Below are 19,448 nucleotides of genomic sequence, written 5' to 3'. Positions count from 1 at the left end.
CACTCTGATCTCAGTAACATGTAATAATATTTTCCCCCCCGGAGGTTCTTTTGCCCCCTCAGGCTAAGGGAGGACAGCAGAGAGAAATAAAACATGCTTCTACAGTAACAGAGAGAGTAGATGAGGGCAATGCAGTTGATGTGGTGTATATGGACTTTCAAAAGGCGTTTGATAAAGTGCCACATGGTAGGTTTATCATCAAGATTGCGGCCCATGGAATAAAGGGGGCAGTAGCAACATGGATACAGAATTGGCTAAGTAACAGGAAACAGTGAGTAGTGGTGAACGGTTGTTTTTCGGACTGGAGGGAGGTGTTCAGTGGTGCTTCCCCGGGGTCGGTGCTGGGACCACTGCTTTTCCTGATATACATTAATGACTTGGACTTGGGTGTACAGGGCACAATTTCAGAATTTGAAGATGACACAAAACTTGGAAGTGTAGTAAACAGTGACGAGGATAGTGATAGACTTCAAGAGGATATAGACAGGCTGGTGGCATGGGTGGACACGTGGCAGATGAAATTTAACGCAGAAAAATGCGAAGTGATACATTTCGGTAGGAAGAACAAGGAGAGGCAATATAAAGTAGAGGGTACTCTAAAAGGGGTGCAGGAACAGAGAGATCTGGGGGTATATGTGCACAAATCATTGAAGGTGGCAGGGTAGGTTGAGAAAGCAGTTAAAAAAGCATACAAGATCCTGGACTTTATAAATAGAGGCATAGAGTACAAAAGTATGGAAGTCATGATGAACCTTTACAAAACACACTGGTCGGCCACAACTGGAGTATTGTGTCCAGTTCTGGGCACCGCAGTTCAGGAAAGATGTGAATGCCTTAGAGAGGGTGCAGAAGAGATTTACTAGAATGATTCCAGGGATGAGGGCCTTCAGTTACATGGATAGACTGGAGAAGCTGGGATTGTTAGAACATAAGAACATAAGAAATTGGAGCAGGAGTAGGCCAATCGGCCCCTCGAGCCTGCTCCGCCATTCAATAAGATCATGGCTGATCTGATCCCAACCACAAATCTAAAGAACACAAGAAGTCGGAGCAGGACCCGGCCACATAGCCCCTGGGCCCTCTCCGCCACCCACAGGGCATTGACCGATCCGAACTCAGCTTCATGTCCAATTTCCTGCCCGCTCCCCATAACCCCTAATTCCCTTTACTTCTAGGAAACTGTCTATTTCTGTTTTAAATTTATCTAATGATGTAGCTTCCACAGCTTCCTGGGGCAGCAAATTCCACAGACCTACCACCCTCTGAGTGAAGAAGTTTCTCCTCATCTCCTTGGAACAGAGATGGTTGCGAGGAGATTTGATAGAGGTGTTCAAAATCATGAAGGGTCCAGACAGAGTAGATAGAGAGAAACTGTTCCCATTGGCAGAAGGGTCAAGAACCAGAGGACATAGACTTAAGGTGATTGGCAAAAGAACCAAAGATGACATGAGGAAAAACTTTTTTACACAGCGAGTGGTTAGGATCTGGAATGCACCGCCCGAGGGGGTGGTAGAGGCAGATTCAATCATAGCTTTCAACAGGGAACTGGATAAGTACTTGAAAGGAAAAAATTTGCAGGGCTACTGGGATAGGGCGGGGGAGTGGAATTAGCTGGATTGCTCTTGCATAGAGCCGGCACAGACTCGATGGGCTGAATGGCCTCCTTCTGCGCTGTAACCTTTCTATGATTCTATACTTTGTATTCAGTGAATGGTTCAAGCATTTTCATTCAGGTTGAACACAGATCCAATAAGGTAATTGGCAAAAGAACCAGAGGAGAATTTTTTTTTTTAACATGGTGAATTGTTATGATCGGGAATGCGCTGCCTGAAAGGGCGGTGGAAGCAGATTCAATAATAACTTTCTAAAGGGAATTGGATAAATATTTGAAGGGGAAAAATTTGCAGGGGAAAGAGCGGGGGGGGGGGGTGCGGGGGTGGTGGTGGGACTAATTGGATAGCTCTTTCAAAGAGCCAGCACAGGCACGAAGGGCCGAATGGCCTCCTTCTGTGCTGTATCATTCTATGATTCTATGTGATTCAGGCCTGACGAAACATCCAGAAATTGAAGCAGAGGCATTTTTCCCTTTACCAGAACCTGTCTGTATGGGAGTGGCACAAATGGCCCTCGGAGAAAGGAGACTTCATTCCATTTAAATAATTTATTTGTACAAGATATTTACTCAGGCTGGTACAGCTCTTTTACAATGAGGGCCTGTTTATGCAAGTCAGATATCCAATGACTCACTCGTGAAATCCAGCTCAGCAAACTAGCCTCAAAAGAGGTGTTTTCAAACAAATTACAATGTCACAATGGCGAACAGCCAGGGAGACCTGAGAAGCACAGTCCATAATATCTGCTTTTATTTTATTGTGAATCTAGGTAAAGGCCAAGGCCCAAATAACAAACAGAATAAGATTCCTTGGCTTGCTCAAGCGTATCACGAGTGCCAAACAGTGCATGAGGAAATGAATGGAAGTTTTAAACTAAAAATTAAGTAAGAAAGTTTTGTCTCTTTTCCATTTACTTACTGCCCAAAGTAAATTTATTTTTAGGTGTCAGCCTTGGCTCAGTGATAAAACGCTTGCCTCTGAGTCAGAGAGTTGTGAGTTCAAGTCCCCACTCCATGGACTTGAAGCACAAAATTCAGCCTGACACTCCCAGTGCAGTACTGAGGGAGTGCTGCACTGTTGGAGGTCCTGTCTTTTGGATGAGACATTAAACCCAGGCCCTGTCTGCCCTCTCAGGTGGACGTAAAATTTCCCATGTTACTATTTCGAGAAAAAGCAGGGGAATTCTCCCTGGCGTCCTGGCCAATATTTATCCCTCAACACTAAAAAAAGATTGTCTGGTCATTATCTCAATGCTCTTTGTGGGATCTTGCTGTGCGCAAATTGGCTATCACATTTCCTACATTACAACAGTGACTACACTTCAAATGTACACCTTTGGCTGTAAAGCGGTTTGGGATGTCCTGAGGTCGTGAAAGGCCATTTGCGTGGGTTAGACTGGCACCAGCTCTGAGGTGAGAGTGGAGGGGACGGGGAGAGGGGTTTAAGGAGATGATTTGTAGAGAAAAGAAGCTGGAGGTTATCTTTGCATTCCAGGATGGTAGACTGGGAGTGCAACTTGGGACTTTCTTGTTCTGTTCCATTCAGTACCATGCTAAGATTTAAATGACTCATTATTTACACTTTAACAGGGAGAGATTAATCTTTCGGGCGGTCAGAGGGGAGTTCTTCTGAACTGCTCCTTTGTCGTATGGATCTGCATTTTGAAACTGCGTGTTATTGGTGAGGAATTTCCAGTCCTTCTCCAAAACATCACAGGGGACTTGAGTACAAGGCCCCCTTAGAGAATACAGTCGCTCCAATTTATCCTACTACATTCTAGGATAGTATCTGTCCCTGCACATTGTAACAGATGGTACATCTGCTTTAATTAAGTCTGAAACTTAAAAGTACAATCAGGCAGTGGAATATTTGTATAGCCAGTCATCCAAAGTACTATTTGTGGGCATGCGTCATGACAATGGAATGTGTGCCAGTGATCTCAAACCAAAGGTTTTCAAAAGCAAATATACTTCCCAGAAATGTAACAACAACTTGCAATTATTTATACAGCGCTTACAACATAGAAAAACATGCCATGGTGCGTCACAGAGACTTGAGGAAAAATGGCTGCTAAGTCAAAGAAGGAGGGGTGACCAAAAACTTGGTCAAAGAGGTGCATTTTAAAAAGAGTCTTATAGGAGGAGGAGGAAGGGGAAGAGTCCTAAATTCTGGAATTCCTTCCCTAAACCTCTCTCTCCTCCTTTAAGACACTCCTTGAAACCTAACTCTTTGATCAAGCTTTTAGTCACCAGTGCTGATGAGCTTCAGGCACAAGAGAAACCCCAATGTACAGGAGGATCGCAGGAAAAAAAGCAAACCACATATGACATTGTCACTGGAACGTGACGCAAGGGTTTCAGAATTTTAATTTATTAACATGTTTCACAGCACAAGGAAATAGCAAAGAAATAAAGAGAGGTGACTTTTGAGCAAACACTGAGTCAACAGGCAAAGGTCAGTAAAATCTATTTCATACTAGTCGGCCTCCTGCGGTGTTCCATGCAATGAGTCAAGAACAAGTGCAGTGGTCAGGGTGAAGTGAGGTTAAAGGGCGCAAGGAATAATTGGACCAGGGCGTGCAGACATAATTCAGTCCCCGTTTTGAAGGCATACATTCTGTCCTTATTTTTATTTAACACTTTGATTTTATATTATTATTTGTAGTTAAACAGTAAAAGATATGGAATTTTGGGAAGCAGAATTGGTTGGAACATCGGACGACAAGCTGAGGAACTGAGAGATGCAACGCTTAGATGATACAGCACCACCACTGGCAGGAAGGTGTAATTACAGCGTGACAAGTTTACATAGGCAGTTTCCATCGTAAGTGTGCACAAAAAAAATTATAAGGGAAAAGGTTATATATTATTCAAAAATTTGCATTTCTAAGGGTCAAATTTGTATTGAGCTGATTGGTCCATGGGAATCACGTTACTGCAAAACCTACTAATGGTCCTGCTATCTTCTTTTCATTAACTTCTTTTTGATGGGTTAACATCTGCTCCTGGGTTACAGCCAACGCCGGTGATGTTTGACCCCGCGCTCTGTAACCAACTCTGAAACCAGCCTACCTACGCCCAGCCTGCCCTCTGCCTCCGCACTAGATCCTGGGGCCCGGGCCTGGGCCTCAGCCTCGCCCCTCACCTGGGTCCTTTCCCCACCCAACCAAACCCCATCCCACCTCTGAGCACCGCACCCAGGTCCATCCCACAGCCAACGTGACGCGAGACAAGGGAGAAAACGGGAAAGAAAAAAATGATATAGTTTTATGGTTCAGGCAGCAACCGATGCTTTTGCTTTATTTCTTCCAAGACTTGTTAGTGGAAGGGAGGTGTGGTTAAAGAATTTCCTTTGTCGTATGCACGATTTCAACATGCATTTTGTTGGATGGTTTAATTTACTGTCAAACAGCATCGCCATCGAGAAAGTGCTTGTTGGGGAATGTACTCTGACTTACTGCCCTCTACTGGGGAATCCAGGCTGTAACAACTACTGCGGGAACTGGTCGAAAAAACAGAAAATGCGGGAAACACTCAGCAGGTCAGGCCGTATTCATGGGGAGAGGAAGGAAGGGTCAACGTTTCAGGTCGATGGCCTCTCGTCAGAACAGGGAGATGTTACAGGTGAATACTTTACAAAGCGGAAAAGAGCCAGGGAAAAGGGGGCGGTAAAAAAAAATCGGTCTGTGTTTAGGTGGAGGACCGGAGATGATTAAATGTCAGAAGTGATAATGGTGTAAGACAAAGAAGGTAATAATGAGAGAAATTAGAGAAATAGAATTACATAGAATGTACAGCACAGAAAAAGGCCATTCGGCCCATCAGATCTATGCCAGTATTTATGCTCCAAATGAGCCTCCTCCCTCACTACTTCATCTCACCCTATCAGCATATCCTTGTGTGTTTATCCAGCTTCCCCTTAAATGCATCGATGCTATTCACCTCAACTACTCCTTGTGGTAGTGAGTTCCACATTCTAACCACTCTCTGGTTAAAGAAGTTTCTCCTGAATTCCCTATTGGGTTTATTAGTGACTATTTTATATTTATGACCTCTAGTTTTGGACTCCCCCGCAAGTGGAAACATCTTCTCTACGTCGACTCATATCAAACCCTTTCATAATCTTAAATTCCTCTATCAGGTCACCCCTCAGTCTTTTCTTTTCTAGAGAAAAGAGCCCCAGCCTGCTCAATCTTTGCTGGTAGGTATAACCTCTCAGTTCTGATATCATTCCAGTAAATCTTTTTTGTACTTTCTCCAATGTCTCTATATCCTTTTTGTAATATGGAGACCAGAACTGTGCGCAGTACTCCAATTGTGATCTAACCAAGGTTCTATACAAGTTTAACATAACTTCTCTGCTTTTCAATTCTATTCCTTTAGAAATGAACCCCAATGCTTGCTTTGCTTTTTTTATGGCCTTATTAACCTGCGTTGCTACTTTTAGTGATTTGTCTATCTGTACCTGCAGATTGCTCGGCTCCTTTACCCCATTTAGACTCTTATTATCCAAGCAGTATGTGGCTCCCTTATTCTTCTTACCAAAATGTAATACCTCACAATAAAAGAAGTATGACACAAAACTTGAAAGTGCAGTGAACAGTGAGGAAGATAAAGATAGACTTCAAGAGGATACAGACAGGCTGGTGGAATGGGCGGACATGTGGCAGATGAAATTTAACGCAGAAAAATGTGAAGTGATACATTTTGGTAGGAAGAACGAAGAGAGGCAATATAAACGAGAGGGCACAATTCTAAAAGGGGTAAAGTAACAGAGAGATCTAGGGGTATATGTGCACAAATCGTTGAAAGTGGCAGGGCAGGTTGAGAAAGTGGTTAAAAAAGCATACGGGATCCTGGGCTTTATAAATAGAGGCATAGAGTACAAAAGCATGGAAGTCATGATGAGCTTTTATAAAACACTGGTTCGGTCACAACTGGAGTATTGTGTCCAGTTCTGGGCACCGCACTTTAGGAAGGATATGAAGGTCTTAGAGAGGGTGCCTAAAAGATTTACTAGAACGATCCAGGAATGAGGGACTTTAGTTACGTGGATAGACTGGAGAAGCTGGGGTTGTTCTCCTTGGAACAGCGAAGGTTAAGAGGAGATTTGATAGAATCATTGGATGGATACAGCACAGAAGGAGGCCATTCGGCCCATCGAGTCCGCACGGGCTCTATGCAAGAACAATCCAGCTGGTCCCACTCCCCCGTCCTCTCCCCGTAACCCCGCAATTTTTTTTTCATTCAAGTACTTATCCAGTTCCCTTTGGAGGGCCATGAATGAATCTGCCTCCAACACCCTCTCGGGCAGCGCATCCCTCCTGTCTGTATTTTTTAATCTCTATGCTTCACTTAACTGGCCAAATGCCACGGTGACTCTCCCCTGCAACTTTTGCACCTCCCTGTGGGGAAATGTCAAATTTTCAGCTCAGCACCTCCAGTCTCGACAAGGCACAGGTCGGGAAGCAAGCGGAGTGAGGGGTGAACCTGTGGCAGAGGCTTGCGACATTAGTGCTCCATCAGATAGTGCCACCGTGCCTGTCCTGCCTTTTTTCTCTGCTTATCTGCATGAAATGGTTCAACACAAACCTTTGTAAATACCAAAGGAAAATGTCAGTTTCACAGAGACAACTGTGCGTGGCCCTTGATGATGGAGGATATCGCTCACGATTCGGGCTGCAGTTCTATCATGGCCTCACAATCAAGTTTCATTTGTACAGCTGACATTTGGATGGCTACAATTGAAATGTAACAGAATGCACTGGACTCCCAGCTTGGAGACGGGTATTTAAATCTCAGCTTTAGGTTTCCTAGCAGGCTAAGCCCAGAAATATGATCTGAGGGATGAAAGGGAGGAGGGGTGGAGGACAGAGGGAAATCTGGAGCGTGGCTGCGTGATGCAGCGGCTCCTAGTGGCTGAGTGGTGCAGTGCATCCGCAGGTGGTGCGGTGTAATGTTAGGGGGGGCAGAGTGGTGCGGTGTAATGTTAGGGGGGGCAGGGTGGTGCGGTGTAACTTTAGGGGGGGCAGGGTGGTGCGGTGTAACGTTAGGGGGGGCAGGGTGGTGCGGTGTAACTTTAGAGGGCAGGGTGGTGCGGTGTAACTTTAGGGGGGGCAGGGTGGTGCGGTGTAACGTTAGGGGGGGCAGAGTGGTGCGGTGTAACGTTAGGGGGGGCAGAGTGGTGCGGTGTAACTTTAGGGGGCAGAGTGGTGCGGTGTAACTTTAGGGGCAGGGTGGTGCAGTGTATCTTTAGGGGGCAGAGTGGTGCGGTGTATCTTTAGGGGGCAGAGTGGTGCGGTGTAACTTTAGGGGCAGGGTGGTGCAGTGTATCTTTAGGGGCAGGGTGGTGCGGTGTAACGTTAGGGGGGGCAGAGTGGTGCGGTGTAACTTTAGGGGGCAGAGTGGTGCGGTGTAACTTTAGGGGGCAGAGTGGTGCGGTGTAACTTTAGGGGCAGAGTGGTGCAGTGTATCTTTAGGGGGCAGAGTGGTGCGGTGTATCTTTAGGGGGCAGAGTGGTGCGGTGTAACTTTAGGGGCAGGGTGGTGCGGTGTAACGTTAGGGGGGGCAGGGTGGTGCGGTGTATCTTTAGGGGGCAGGGTGGTGCGGTGTATCTTTAGGGGGCAGGGTGGTGCGGTGTATCTTTAGGGGGCAGAGTGGTGCGGTGTAACTTTAGGGGCAGGATGGTGCGGTGTAACGTTATGGGGGGCAGGGTGGTGCGGTGTATCTTTAGGGGGCGGAGTGGTACGGTGTATCTTTAGGGGGCAGGGTGGTGCGGTGTATCTTTAGGGGGCGGAGTGGTGCGGTGTATCTTTAGGGGGCGGAGTGGTGCGGTGTATCTTTAGGGGGCAGAGTGGTGCGGTGTATCGTTAGGGGGCGGAGTGGTGCGGTGTATCTTTAGGGGGCAGAGTGGTGCGGTGTATCTTTAGGGGGCGGAGTGGTACGGTGTATCTTTAGGGGGCGGAGTGGTGCGGTGTATCTTTAGGGGGCGGAGTGGTACGGTGTATCTTTAGGGGGCGGAGTGGTGCGGTGTATCTTTAAGGGGCAGAGTGGTGCGGCGTGCCCCCTTGTAACTAGTACCTGGGCAGTACAGCGTGTCCGCTACTGATCTACCCAATCCTCCCTCATCCTTTCACAATTAAACCTAAATATCAATGGGGAAGGTGGGTTAAATGAGCAGGGAAAAACAGATCAGACCAGCTGTAACACTGGGGTCAGGCAGGCCCTGCATCCCCTTAATCACAGAAATTACAGCACTGAAGGAAGCCATTCAGCCCACCAGGCCTATGCTAGTGTTAGCTCTTCAACCATGGTTTATCATTTCAAAGATTTCCAATGCATAAAGAATATTAACTTTTATAAATTGTAAACAATTTTACAACACCAAGTTATAGTCCAGCAATTTTATTTTAAATTCACAAGCTTTCGGAGGCTTCCTCCTTCGTCAGGTGAACGATGTGAAAATGAAAACCTCGAAATGAAATCGCATTTATAATTCACAGAACAATGCTTGGTGAGGACAGACAGTTTTTTCAACTGCCCGTTGCCAAGGCAATCAGTGTGTAGACAGACAGGTGTTACCTGCCAGGTCTCAGAATATACAAATCACCAAAAAAAAACAAACAAAAAAAACAGAGATAGAGAGGTAGAAACATGTTTCTACCTCTCTATCTCTGTTTTTTTTGTTTGTTGTTTTTTTTTGGTGATTTGTATATTCTGTGAGACCTGGCAGGTAACACCTGTCTGTCTGCACACTGATTGCCTTGGCAACGGGCAGTTGAAAAAACTGTCTGTACTCACCTCTCGATCTCTGTTTTTTTTGTTTGTTGTTTTTTTTTTGGTGATTTGTATATTCTGTGATGATGTGGAGATGCCGGTGATGGACTGGGGTTGACAATTGTAAACAATTTTACAACACCAAGTTATAGTCCAGCAATTTTATTTTAAATTCACAAGCTTTCGGAGGCTACCTCCTTCCTCAGGTGAACGATGTGAACATTCTGTGAGATGTGATATTCTGTGAGACCTGGCAGGTACATAAGAACATAAGAAATTGGAGCAGGAGTAGGCCAATCGGCCCCTCGAGCCTGCTCCGCCATTCAATAAGATCATGGCTGATCTGATCCCAACCACAAATCTAAAGAACACAAGAAGTCGGAGCAGGACCCGGCCACATAGCCCCTGGGCCCTCTCCGCCACCCACAGGGCATTGACCGATCCGAACTCAGCTTCATGTCCAATTTCCTGCCCGCTCCCCATAACCCCTAATTCCCTTTACTTCTAGGAAACTGTCTATTTCTGTTTTAAATTTATCTAATGATGTAGCTTCCACAGCTTCCTGGGGCAGCAAATTCCACAGACCTACCACCCTCTGAGTGAAGAAGTTTCTCCTCATCTCAGTTTTGAAAGAGCAGCCCCTTATTCTAAGATTATGCCCCCTAGTTCTAGTTTCACCCATCTTTGGGAACATCCTTACTGCATCCACCCGATCAAGACCCTTCACAATCTTATATGTTTCAATAAGATCGCCTCTCATTCTTCTGAACTCCAATGAGTAGAGTCCCAATCTTCTCAACCTCTCCTCATATGTCCGCCCCCTCATCCCCGGGATTAACCGAGTGAACCTTCTTTGTACTGCCTCGAGAGCAAGTATGTCTTTTCTTAAGTATGGAGACCAAAACTGTATGCAGTATTCCAGGTGCGGTCTCACCAATACCTTATATAACTGCAGCAATACCTCCTTGTTTTTATATTCTATCCCCCTAGCAATAAAAGCCAACATTCCGTTGGCTTTCTTGATCACCTGCTGCACCTGCATACCAACTTTTTGATTTTGATTTTCTTGCACTAGGACCCCCAGATCCCTTTGTACTGCAGTAACACCTGTCTGTCTGCACACTGATTGCCTTGGCAACGGGCAGTTGAAAAAACTGTCTGTCCTCACCAAGCATTGTTCTGTGAATTATAAATGCGATTTCATTTCGAGGTTTTCATTTTCACATCGTTCACCTGACGAAGGAGGAAGCCTCCGAAAGCTTGTGAATTTAAAATAAAATTGCTGGACTGTAACTTGGTGTTGTAAAATTGTTTACAATTGTCAACCCCAGTCCATCACCGGCATCTCCACATCATAACTTTTATAAATGCAGATAGCAGCAGTGTGTCCACTGTGCCCTCTGGTGGCTGGGTGATGCAGTGTAAGCACAGGGTGGTTCGGTTCCAGGTTTCAGTGTCAGGCAAGATAAGCACTGAGTGGAGGCTTCGAGACAGGATGAGGAAATAAGTATCATTGGAGTTTGAGCCAGCCGGACGACCCTTGTGCCAGTGCTGGTAGCTGAGCTGTAATGGCAGAGCCTGAGAGCAGGTCCTAGCTCTGACTCAGAGACAATTTTTTTTTAAAAATGAGTGGACAGAAGGAAATTGTATAACTTCATCTTTGTAACAATACATTGCACAGGTCAGTGACTGAGTTCGGGGGTTACTGCAAATCAAATCATTACGAGTTGGTGGCATCCCGCCCTCTGAGTTCAGAGTGTGGAGGCTAAGTCGGGAGGCACAGTAAGTGGCGTAGATAGGAGCGAAAAGTTAGAAGGGGACACAGACGGATTAAGTGAGTGGGCAAAGCTGTAGCAAATGGAGTTCAGCGTGGGGAAATGTGAGGTCGTCTACTTTGGATCCAAGAAAGAAAAATTGGAATATTTTCTTAATGGGTGAGAGACTAGGAGCTGTAGATGAGCAAAGGGATTTAGGTGTCCATGTACACTAATCACTAAAAGCTAGTGTACAAGTACAAAAAGTAATTAAAAAGGCTAATGGAATGTTACCCTTTATCTCAAGGGGGCTGGAATTCAAAAGTGAGGAAGTACAGAGCCTTGGTCAGACCCCATCTGGAGTACCGCGTTCAGATTTGGGCAACGCACCTCAAGATATATTGGCCTTGGAGGGGGTGCAGCGCAGATTCACCAGAATGATACCAGGGCTTAAAGAGTTAAATTATGAGGCTACATTGCATAAACTTGGATTGTATTCCCTTCAGTTTAGAAGGTTGAGGGGTGATCTAAGTGAGGTGTTTAAAATGATAAAAGCATTCGATAGGGTTGATAGAGGGAAACTATATCTTCTGGTGGGGGGAATCCAGAACAAGGGGGCACAATCTTAAAATTACAGCCAGGCCGTTCAGGGGAGAAATCAGGAAGCACTTCTTCACACAAAAGGTTGTGGCAATCTGGAACTCTCCCCCACCCCAACCCCCAAAAAAGGCTCGTCTCCCCCCGTCAATCCCGCTCCATCCAGAGTCCATGTCCGATTATTCTATCACGGACTCCACCTCCCACACCATCCCTTATTTTAGGGAACATTCATTTTGTTCTCCGACCTCCCCTAAACAAAAAATCAACCAGCACTGTTAAAATTGCTCCAACTCTCAACCTCACCCCTCCAGAAAGAGCAGAAAGAAAGTGTGGTGGAAGGGAGATATGCTGATCTTTACAATCTGAAAAGCTGATGTCTCCAGCATGAATTTCAACTGAGGTTTCACAGTGAGGGAGACTTTAATGCCTCTTTGATGCAGATCCTGGAATGAAGGAAACACGCCTCGATTCCCATGCTGGATCCACCCCAGCAGGGACAATCCTGGTTGAGGAAAAATAATGGCCAAGCAGCCAATGGGTTTGTTACTTTCCCATCAGTTCTGTAATTGTTTTGATTTTTCTATTGAATAAAAATCCCACCATGGCTGTTTGAGAATTTGAATTAGTTTTTTTCAAATCTGGTAATAAATAAAAAGCAGGTATCAGTAAACGTGACCATGAAGCTGTTGGATTGTCAGAAAAACCCAACAGGTTCACTGATGTCCTTTAAGGAAGGAAGCCAGCCGTCCTTACCCGGTCTGGGCCTATATGTGACCCCACTTCCACACCAATGCGATTAAGCACCCCCTGAAGTGGCCCAGCGAGCCAATCAGTTGTATCAAACTGCTGCAAAGAACTTTTTTAAAAAAGGCAGCACAGTGGGATCACCTTCACCACACAGACTGCTGCGGTTCAAGAAGGCGGCCCACCATCACCTTCTCAGGGGGCAAATAAGAATGGGCAGTGAATGCTGGCCTTGCCAGCGACGCCCACATCCCAAGAATGAATAGAAAAGAAGTCAATGCTTCATGAGAGAACAGGAAAAAAGGGGATAAGATTTTGAGTTGAGGGGAATCAATTTTTAAATTCACGAACATAATTTTGCATAATTTTGAATATATGCCCCAACATGTCATAAGGGCACAGTGAGTCATGGCTTACTGTGACGGTACAGAATCTCCTTCACTCCAACATCTTGACCCATTAGACAAAGGAAAAAGGCTTTCATCACTGTATCTTTGCTGCACCCGAGATCCTCCTCTGTTCCTGGATTTAGGTGTCAGTTGTGGTTCAGTGGGTGGCACTCTCGCCTCCGAGTCAAAAAGTTGTGGGTTCAAGCCCCACTCCAGAGACTTGAGCACAAAATATAGGCAAATCCAGTACTGAGGGAGTGCTGCCCTGTTAGAGGTGCCGTCTTTCGGATGAGCAGTTAAACTCAGGCTCCATCTGCCCTCTCAGACGGACGTAAAAGATCCCATGGCACTATTTCGAAGAAGAGCAGCGGAGTTCCTCCCGGTGTCCTGGCCAATCCCTCAACCAACATAGCTTAAACAGATTATCTGGTCATTATCACATTGTTGTTTGTGGGATCTTGCTGTGCGCAAATTGGCTGCTGCTTTTCCTACATTAAAACAGTGACGACACTTCAAAAGTACTTCATTGGTTATAAAGCGCTTTGGGATGTCCCGAGGTCGTAAAAGGTGCTATAGAAATACAAGTTCTTTCTTTGCTGTTTAGTTATTGATAAATTGTAATCCCTATTTTGCAATGGGAGGTAATATTTATCATCAACTAAACAGCAAATCCAGGAACACATTCAGCACAGTTACTTACTTTAATTTGTCTTTTGATTTAAAAAAACACAGATTTTCCACCTTCAAGGTTTTTTTTTTAAAGTATTCTTTCTCGCAACATAGGATCCGATGTAGGTTGGCAATTGTTGGAATTTTTTGAGCATTTTTCCACAAAAAAAGATTTGGAATAAAAAGTAACATTTAAGGATTGTGTTCTAAAAAAAAGTATATTCACACAAGTTAAAAAAAAAGGCACTGAGACGATAAGAGGTTTAAATTCTAAGAGCTCGGCTTTGATGCGGCTTTCCCAAAGGCTGTAAACGATAAGCCATTCATTCGTCTGTCTCACAATCGATAAACGTCTCACACCCATTGTGTTGGGAAGTCTCTGATTCCAAGCGTCTGGAAGTAAACACAAGGAGGTAAAAAGAGAAACATGGGTAGTCAGTCAGGTTTTAAAAAGAAAGCTGCTGGGGGAAGCTTTGGCCAGGTTCAGAAAGGGAATGTACGAGGGAGGTTAGGAATTATTTTAAGTCAGGCAAGACAACCCACCAATGTTGGAAGCATAATGCGTTCATTATGCGAAGACAAGTTGCACCAATTGAATGAAGTGAGTCCAATCATAACTGTTGCTCTGTATATTCACTTGCTATACAATTCATATCTGGTCTCGTCTCACCTGATGTTTTATCAAACCAGCTTCAAGGTTGGGGAGACTCATTGGGTAGATGTGCGAAAGATATAAATTCCTGGTTCAGATCACAAGGGGATACTATTTTACACCCCGGACCATCGTATAATTAGGTATTGGGTAACATGGGAAAACTCCTGAATGTAAGACGCTGAAACCACTTACATGAGTGACTGTACCACTTTACCTGACAGAATAGCCAAGTCAAGACTTGAAACTTGTAACAAAGATCCTTTGGCTGATTTGATCTCATCCTTCTAGAACACTAACCTACCACCTTCTAATTATAGCTTTGATATCCCTTGGAACAGGCAAATGGGGCATGGTTTTAATATCTCATCCAAATAATGGCAGCTCCAACAATGCAGCACTCCCCCAGTATTGCACTGAAGTGTCAGCCTAGATTATGTGCTCACATCCTGGAATCCACAAGCCAGAGATGAGAGTGCTACCACTAACTCAAGTTGACATACCAAAACCATGGTTTTCTTAGCTCAGAGAAGTCAAGAATTTTTTTTTTTATTCGTTCATGGAATGTGGCGCTGTCAAGGCCAGCATTTATTGCCCATCCCTAATTGCCCTTGAGAAGGTGGTGGTGAGCCGCCTTCTTCAACTGCTGCAGTCTGTGTGGTTCCAGGATTTTGACCCAGCAACGATGAAGGAACGGCGATATATTTCCAAGTTGGGACGATGAGTGACTTGGAAGGGAACATGCAGGTGGTGTTGGTTCCATGTGCCTGCTGCCCTTGTCCTTCTAGGTGGTAGATGTCGCGGGTTTGGGAGGTGCTGTCGAAGAAGCCTTGGCGAGTTGCTGCAGTGCATCCTGTGGATGGTACACACTGCAGCCACTGTGCGCCGGTGTTGAAGGGAGTGAATGTTTAGGGTGGTGGATGGGGCACCAATCAAGCGGGCTGCTTTGTCTTGGATGGTGTCGAGCATCTTGTGTTGTTGGAGCTGCACTCATCCAGGCAAGTGGAGAGTATTCCATCACACTCCTGACTTGTGCCTTGTAGATGGTGGAAAGGCTTTGGGGAGTCAGGAGGTGAGTCACTCGCCGCAGAATACCCAGCCTCTGACCTGCTCTTGTAGCCACAGTATTTATGTGGCTGGTCCAGTTAAGTTTCTGGTCAATGGTGACCCCCAGGATGTTGATGGTGGGGGAATTCAACGATGGTAATGCCGTTGAATGTAAAGGGGAGGTGGTTAGACTCTCTCTTGTTGGAAATGGTCATAGCCTGGCATTTGTCTGGCACGAATGTTACTTGCCACTTATCAGCCAAGCTTGGATGTTGTCCAGGTCTTGCTGCATGCAGGTACAGACTGCTTCATTATCTGAGGGGTTGCGAATGGAACTGAACACTGTGCAATCGTCAGGAAACAACCCCATTCTGACCTTATGATGGAGGGAAGGTCATTGATGAAGCAGCTGAAGATGGTTGGGCCAAGGACACTGCCCTGAGGAACTCCTGCAGCAATGTCCTAGGGCTGAGATGATTGGCCTCCAACAACCACTACCATCTTCCTTTGTGCTAGGTATGACTCCAGCCACTGGAGCGTTTTCCCCGATTCCCAGAATGTCAACAAGTGGGAGTGAAATTTATTAAGCATTGTTGACAGGAGTTAGATTTATAATCAAAAGACCCAATTACCAAATAGAGCTGCACTTTAATCAGGTAACATTTTAAAACCATAATGAGGGAACCTTGCCTGGCTTGATACTAGGTGCAATGGAGAGTGGCACTCTAACTTAATAGACTGGCAAAGTTAAAAATATATATATATTTATCTTTGAGTGAAAGAAAACATAAGCTGACATAAAACAAAAAAATAAAATAGAAAATGCTGGAAGTACACAGGGTTATGATGTTTTGGGGGCGTGCCCTTCAGCAGAACAGAAGCAATTGGAGGCTGAATGGGGCGGATGTGGAATTGAAGCGTGTCTCTGGATGAATGAACTAAGGTGGGTCCAATGGCCTGAGTGATCTGTAACTATCTTATGAAACAACACAGACGGATCTCAGTTTATGTGTGGGTTTTCAGAAATGTTCTGATGAAAACGTATCCAGCCGAAACGTCACACCCTTGTAATGTTTTTCTACGTTAAAGGCGTTATATAAAGCAAGTTGGCATTGCAACCCGCTACTTCTCATTCACTGGGGGGGACCTCCCTCCTCCAGTGTATTTCCAACATTTTCATCTCAAATTTCTAGAACTTTCTGTTTTTCTTCTTTTTGAAAAAAACATTTTGCAATAACACAAATACATAAAAGAACAGTGAGCAACTTGTGCAAGATGGGGGTTGGTGGAAGGTTAGATTATAGTGCAAATCTATAGTGCATGTATCCTGGTGGAGGACTCCTCCTGCATCCCACAATCCCTCAGGCTGGCCGGACAAACATGGCGGAAGGGGGTTCGGCGGGATTCGTTGAGCGGCTGAAGCGGTGCGTCAGTTGGTCGTGGACCTACCTGTGGGCGCTGTGGTTCGTCCTGGTGCTCGGCCTCCTCTACATCCTGCGGGCGCCGCTCAAACTGCACGACAACCTCAGCGCAGGTAAGCGGCGAAACACCGAATTAAACCCCGCGCCCGCCCCCTCACAACCGGCGGGCCGGACGGACGGTTCACGCTGAACCGGCCTCGCTTGTCACACAGTCAGAGCCGCCTCTTCCTCTTGCCCCCGAGTTTTCTGCCTCCAAGAGGGGCGGGCACCGGATTGAAAGCCCCCGCCCCCCCGACTCCTGCACCCGCACCCGCACCGAGCGGCCGCCGGCTCAGACAGGCCGCCATCTTACCCGGCCCCCGCCCCCCCGTGACGTCAGTGGGGTCCACCGACAACTGGCAGACACTGGCACGCGGACAGTGCGGTGCAGCCCGGACACTGGCACGCGGACAGTGCGGTGCAGCCCGGACACTGGCACGCGGACAGTGCGGTGCAGCCCGGACACTGGCACGCGGACAGTGCGGTGCAGCCCGGACACTGGCACGCGGACAGTGCGGTGCAGCCCGGACACTGGCACGCAGTGCAATGCAGCCCGGACACTGGCACGCAGTGCAATGCAGCCCGGACACTGGCACGCAGTGCAATGCAGCCCGGACACTGGCACGCAGTGCAATGCAGCCCGGACACTGGCACGCAGTGCAATGCAGCCCGGACACTGGCACGCAGTGCAATGCAGCCCGGACACTGGCACGCAGTGCAATGCAGCCCGGACACTGGCACGCAGTGCAATGCAGCCCGGACACTGGCACGCAGTGCAATGCAGCCCGGACACTGGCACGCAGTGCAATGCAGCCCGGACACTGGCACGCGGACAGTGCAATGCAGCCCGGACACTGGCACGCGGACAGTGCAATGCAGCCCGGACACTGGCACGCGGACAGTGCAATGCAGCCCGGACACTGGCACGCGGACAGTGCAATGCAGCCCGGACACTGGCACGCAGTGCAATGCAGCCCGGACACTGGCACGCGGACAGTGCAATGCAGCCCGGACACTGGCACGCAGTGCAATGCAGCCCGGACACTGGCACGCAGTGCAATGCAGCCCGGACGCTGGCACGCGGACAGTGCAATGCAGCCCGGACGCTGGCACGCGGACAGTGCGGTGCAGCCCAGACATTGGCACGCAGTGCAGTGCAGCCCGGACACTGGCACGCAGTGCAATGCAGCCCGGACGCTGGCACACGGACAGTGCAATGCAGCCCGGACGCTGGCACGCGGACAGTTCAGTGCAGCCCGGACACTGGCACACAGTGCAGTGCAGCCCGGAAGCTGGCACGCGGACGGCGCGGTGCAGCCCGGACGCTGGCACGCGGACGGCGCGGTGCAGCCCGGACGCTGGCACGCGGACGGCGCGGCCCGGACGCTGGCACGCGGACGGCGCGGCCCGGACGCTGGCACGCGGACGGCGCGGGCCGGACGCTGGCACGCGGACGGCGCGGGCCGGACGCTGGCACGCGGACGGCGCGGGCCGGACGCTGGCACGCGGACGGCGCGGGCCGGACGCTGGCACGCGGACGGCGCGGGCCGGACGCTGGCACGCGGACGGCGCGGGCCGGACGCTGGCACGCGGACGGCGCGGGCCGGACGCTGGCACGCGGACGGCGCGGGCCGGACGCTGGCGTGCGGGCCGGACGCTGGCGTGCGGGCCGGACGCTGGCGCGCGGGCCGGACGCTGGCACGCGGACGGCGCGGGCCGGACGCTGGCACGCGGACGGCGCGGGGCGGGCTGGACGCTGGCACGCGGATGGTGCCGTACAAGCCGAACGCTGACACGCGGGTGGTGCCGTACAAGCCGTGCGGTGCGGGCCGGACGCTGGCATGCGGGCGGTGCGGGCCGGGCGCCTGCCGTCAGCCACAAGAGTATAGGCAGATAATGGTGCAAATACTGAAATACAGTCAGGCGCGCACATTCTGGAGTAGGGACAGATACAGACAGACAGATGTTGGTATATCGATACAGTCAGATACTGATATATAGTCAAATACTGGTACACATACTGGAATACAGTCAGACTGTGGTACGTAGATACTGGAATACAGTTATATACTAGTACACTGATACTCGGATACAGTCAGTTGCTGGTCCACATATATTGGAACACAGATACTGAAGCACTGGCACGTATGCTGGCACTGGCATACAGTTAGATACTGGCAAAGAAACACAGTTAGTTACTGGTATATGGATACTGGCATACAGACACTGAAATACAGTCAAACACGGGCACAGGAACAAAGTCATACTGGCTTAGAAAACAGCCAGGTACAGAAAAACAGATACACAGTTGGATCTTGAAACACAGTCAGACATTGACACTGAAACACAGAGACAGACATTGTGAGGAACAGTCAGATACTAGAACACAGATACTGGCACAGTTTAAAAACTGGCAGAGAACATAGATACTGGCACATAGTCATATATTGACATATCAGCACACGGATGTTGACACAGAAGCAGTCAGACAATGGCAACAGAAAAATAATCATCTGTATAAGTCATGACTTTGTATACTTGAACTTCAAGATTCATGTTCTCACCCCTGTGGCTGGGTCTCTGTGTGCAAAGTCTGAACTGCAAAAGGCTTTGAGAGAGAATTTATTTTGATGAGTATATTAAAAACCTTGTCTGCTGTTCTGCTCTTCAAATTCTGTTTTATAGCTATTGTGTGTTTCCAAGTTCTTAATGGTTGTGGTCTTGTGAGCAGGAATAATACTAATA

General features: G+C 47.7%; 1 protein-coding gene and 1 long non-coding RNA gene across 5 annotated transcripts in view; one reads left to right on the top strand and one right to left on the bottom strand.

Annotated features, from left to right (window-relative positions):
• Window positions 1-12,799: 12,799 nt before the first annotated feature.
• LOC137344606 (uncharacterized) lies at window positions 12,800-16,979 on the bottom strand. The gene is made up of 2 exons (XR_010968406.1): window positions 16,693-16,979; window positions 12,800-13,937 (listed from the first exon to the last, which is right to left on the bottom strand). It is a non-coding gene; the product is annotated as an uncharacterized lncRNA (long non-coding RNA).
• Window positions 16,608-19,448, top strand: part of LOC137344605 (suppressor of tumorigenicity 7 protein homolog) — a 140,183-nt gene continuing 137,342 nt past the window's right edge. For 3 of the 4 annotated variants that reach the window (XM_068007698.1, XM_068007696.1, XM_068007690.1), the window contains exon 1: window positions 16,608-16,777. In XM_068007698.1, coding sequence (XP_067863799.1) covers window positions 16,624-16,777 — 154 coding nt within the window. In that variant the 5' untranslated portion in view covers window positions 16,608-16,623. The remainder of the gene's footprint in view (window positions 16,778-19,448) is intronic. The other variant, XM_068007704.1, reaches the window with a different exon arrangement.

Source organism: Heptranchias perlo, chromosome 27 (genome assembly GCF_035084215.1).
Source record: "Heptranchias perlo isolate sHepPer1 chromosome 27, sHepPer1.hap1, whole genome shotgun sequence".
NCBI classification, from domain to species: Eukaryota; Metazoa; Chordata; class Chondrichthyes; order Hexanchiformes; family Hexanchidae; genus Heptranchias; species Heptranchias perlo.
Note: the sequence above shows the minus strand (reverse complement) of the source record. Positions and strands in the feature narration are given on the sequence as shown.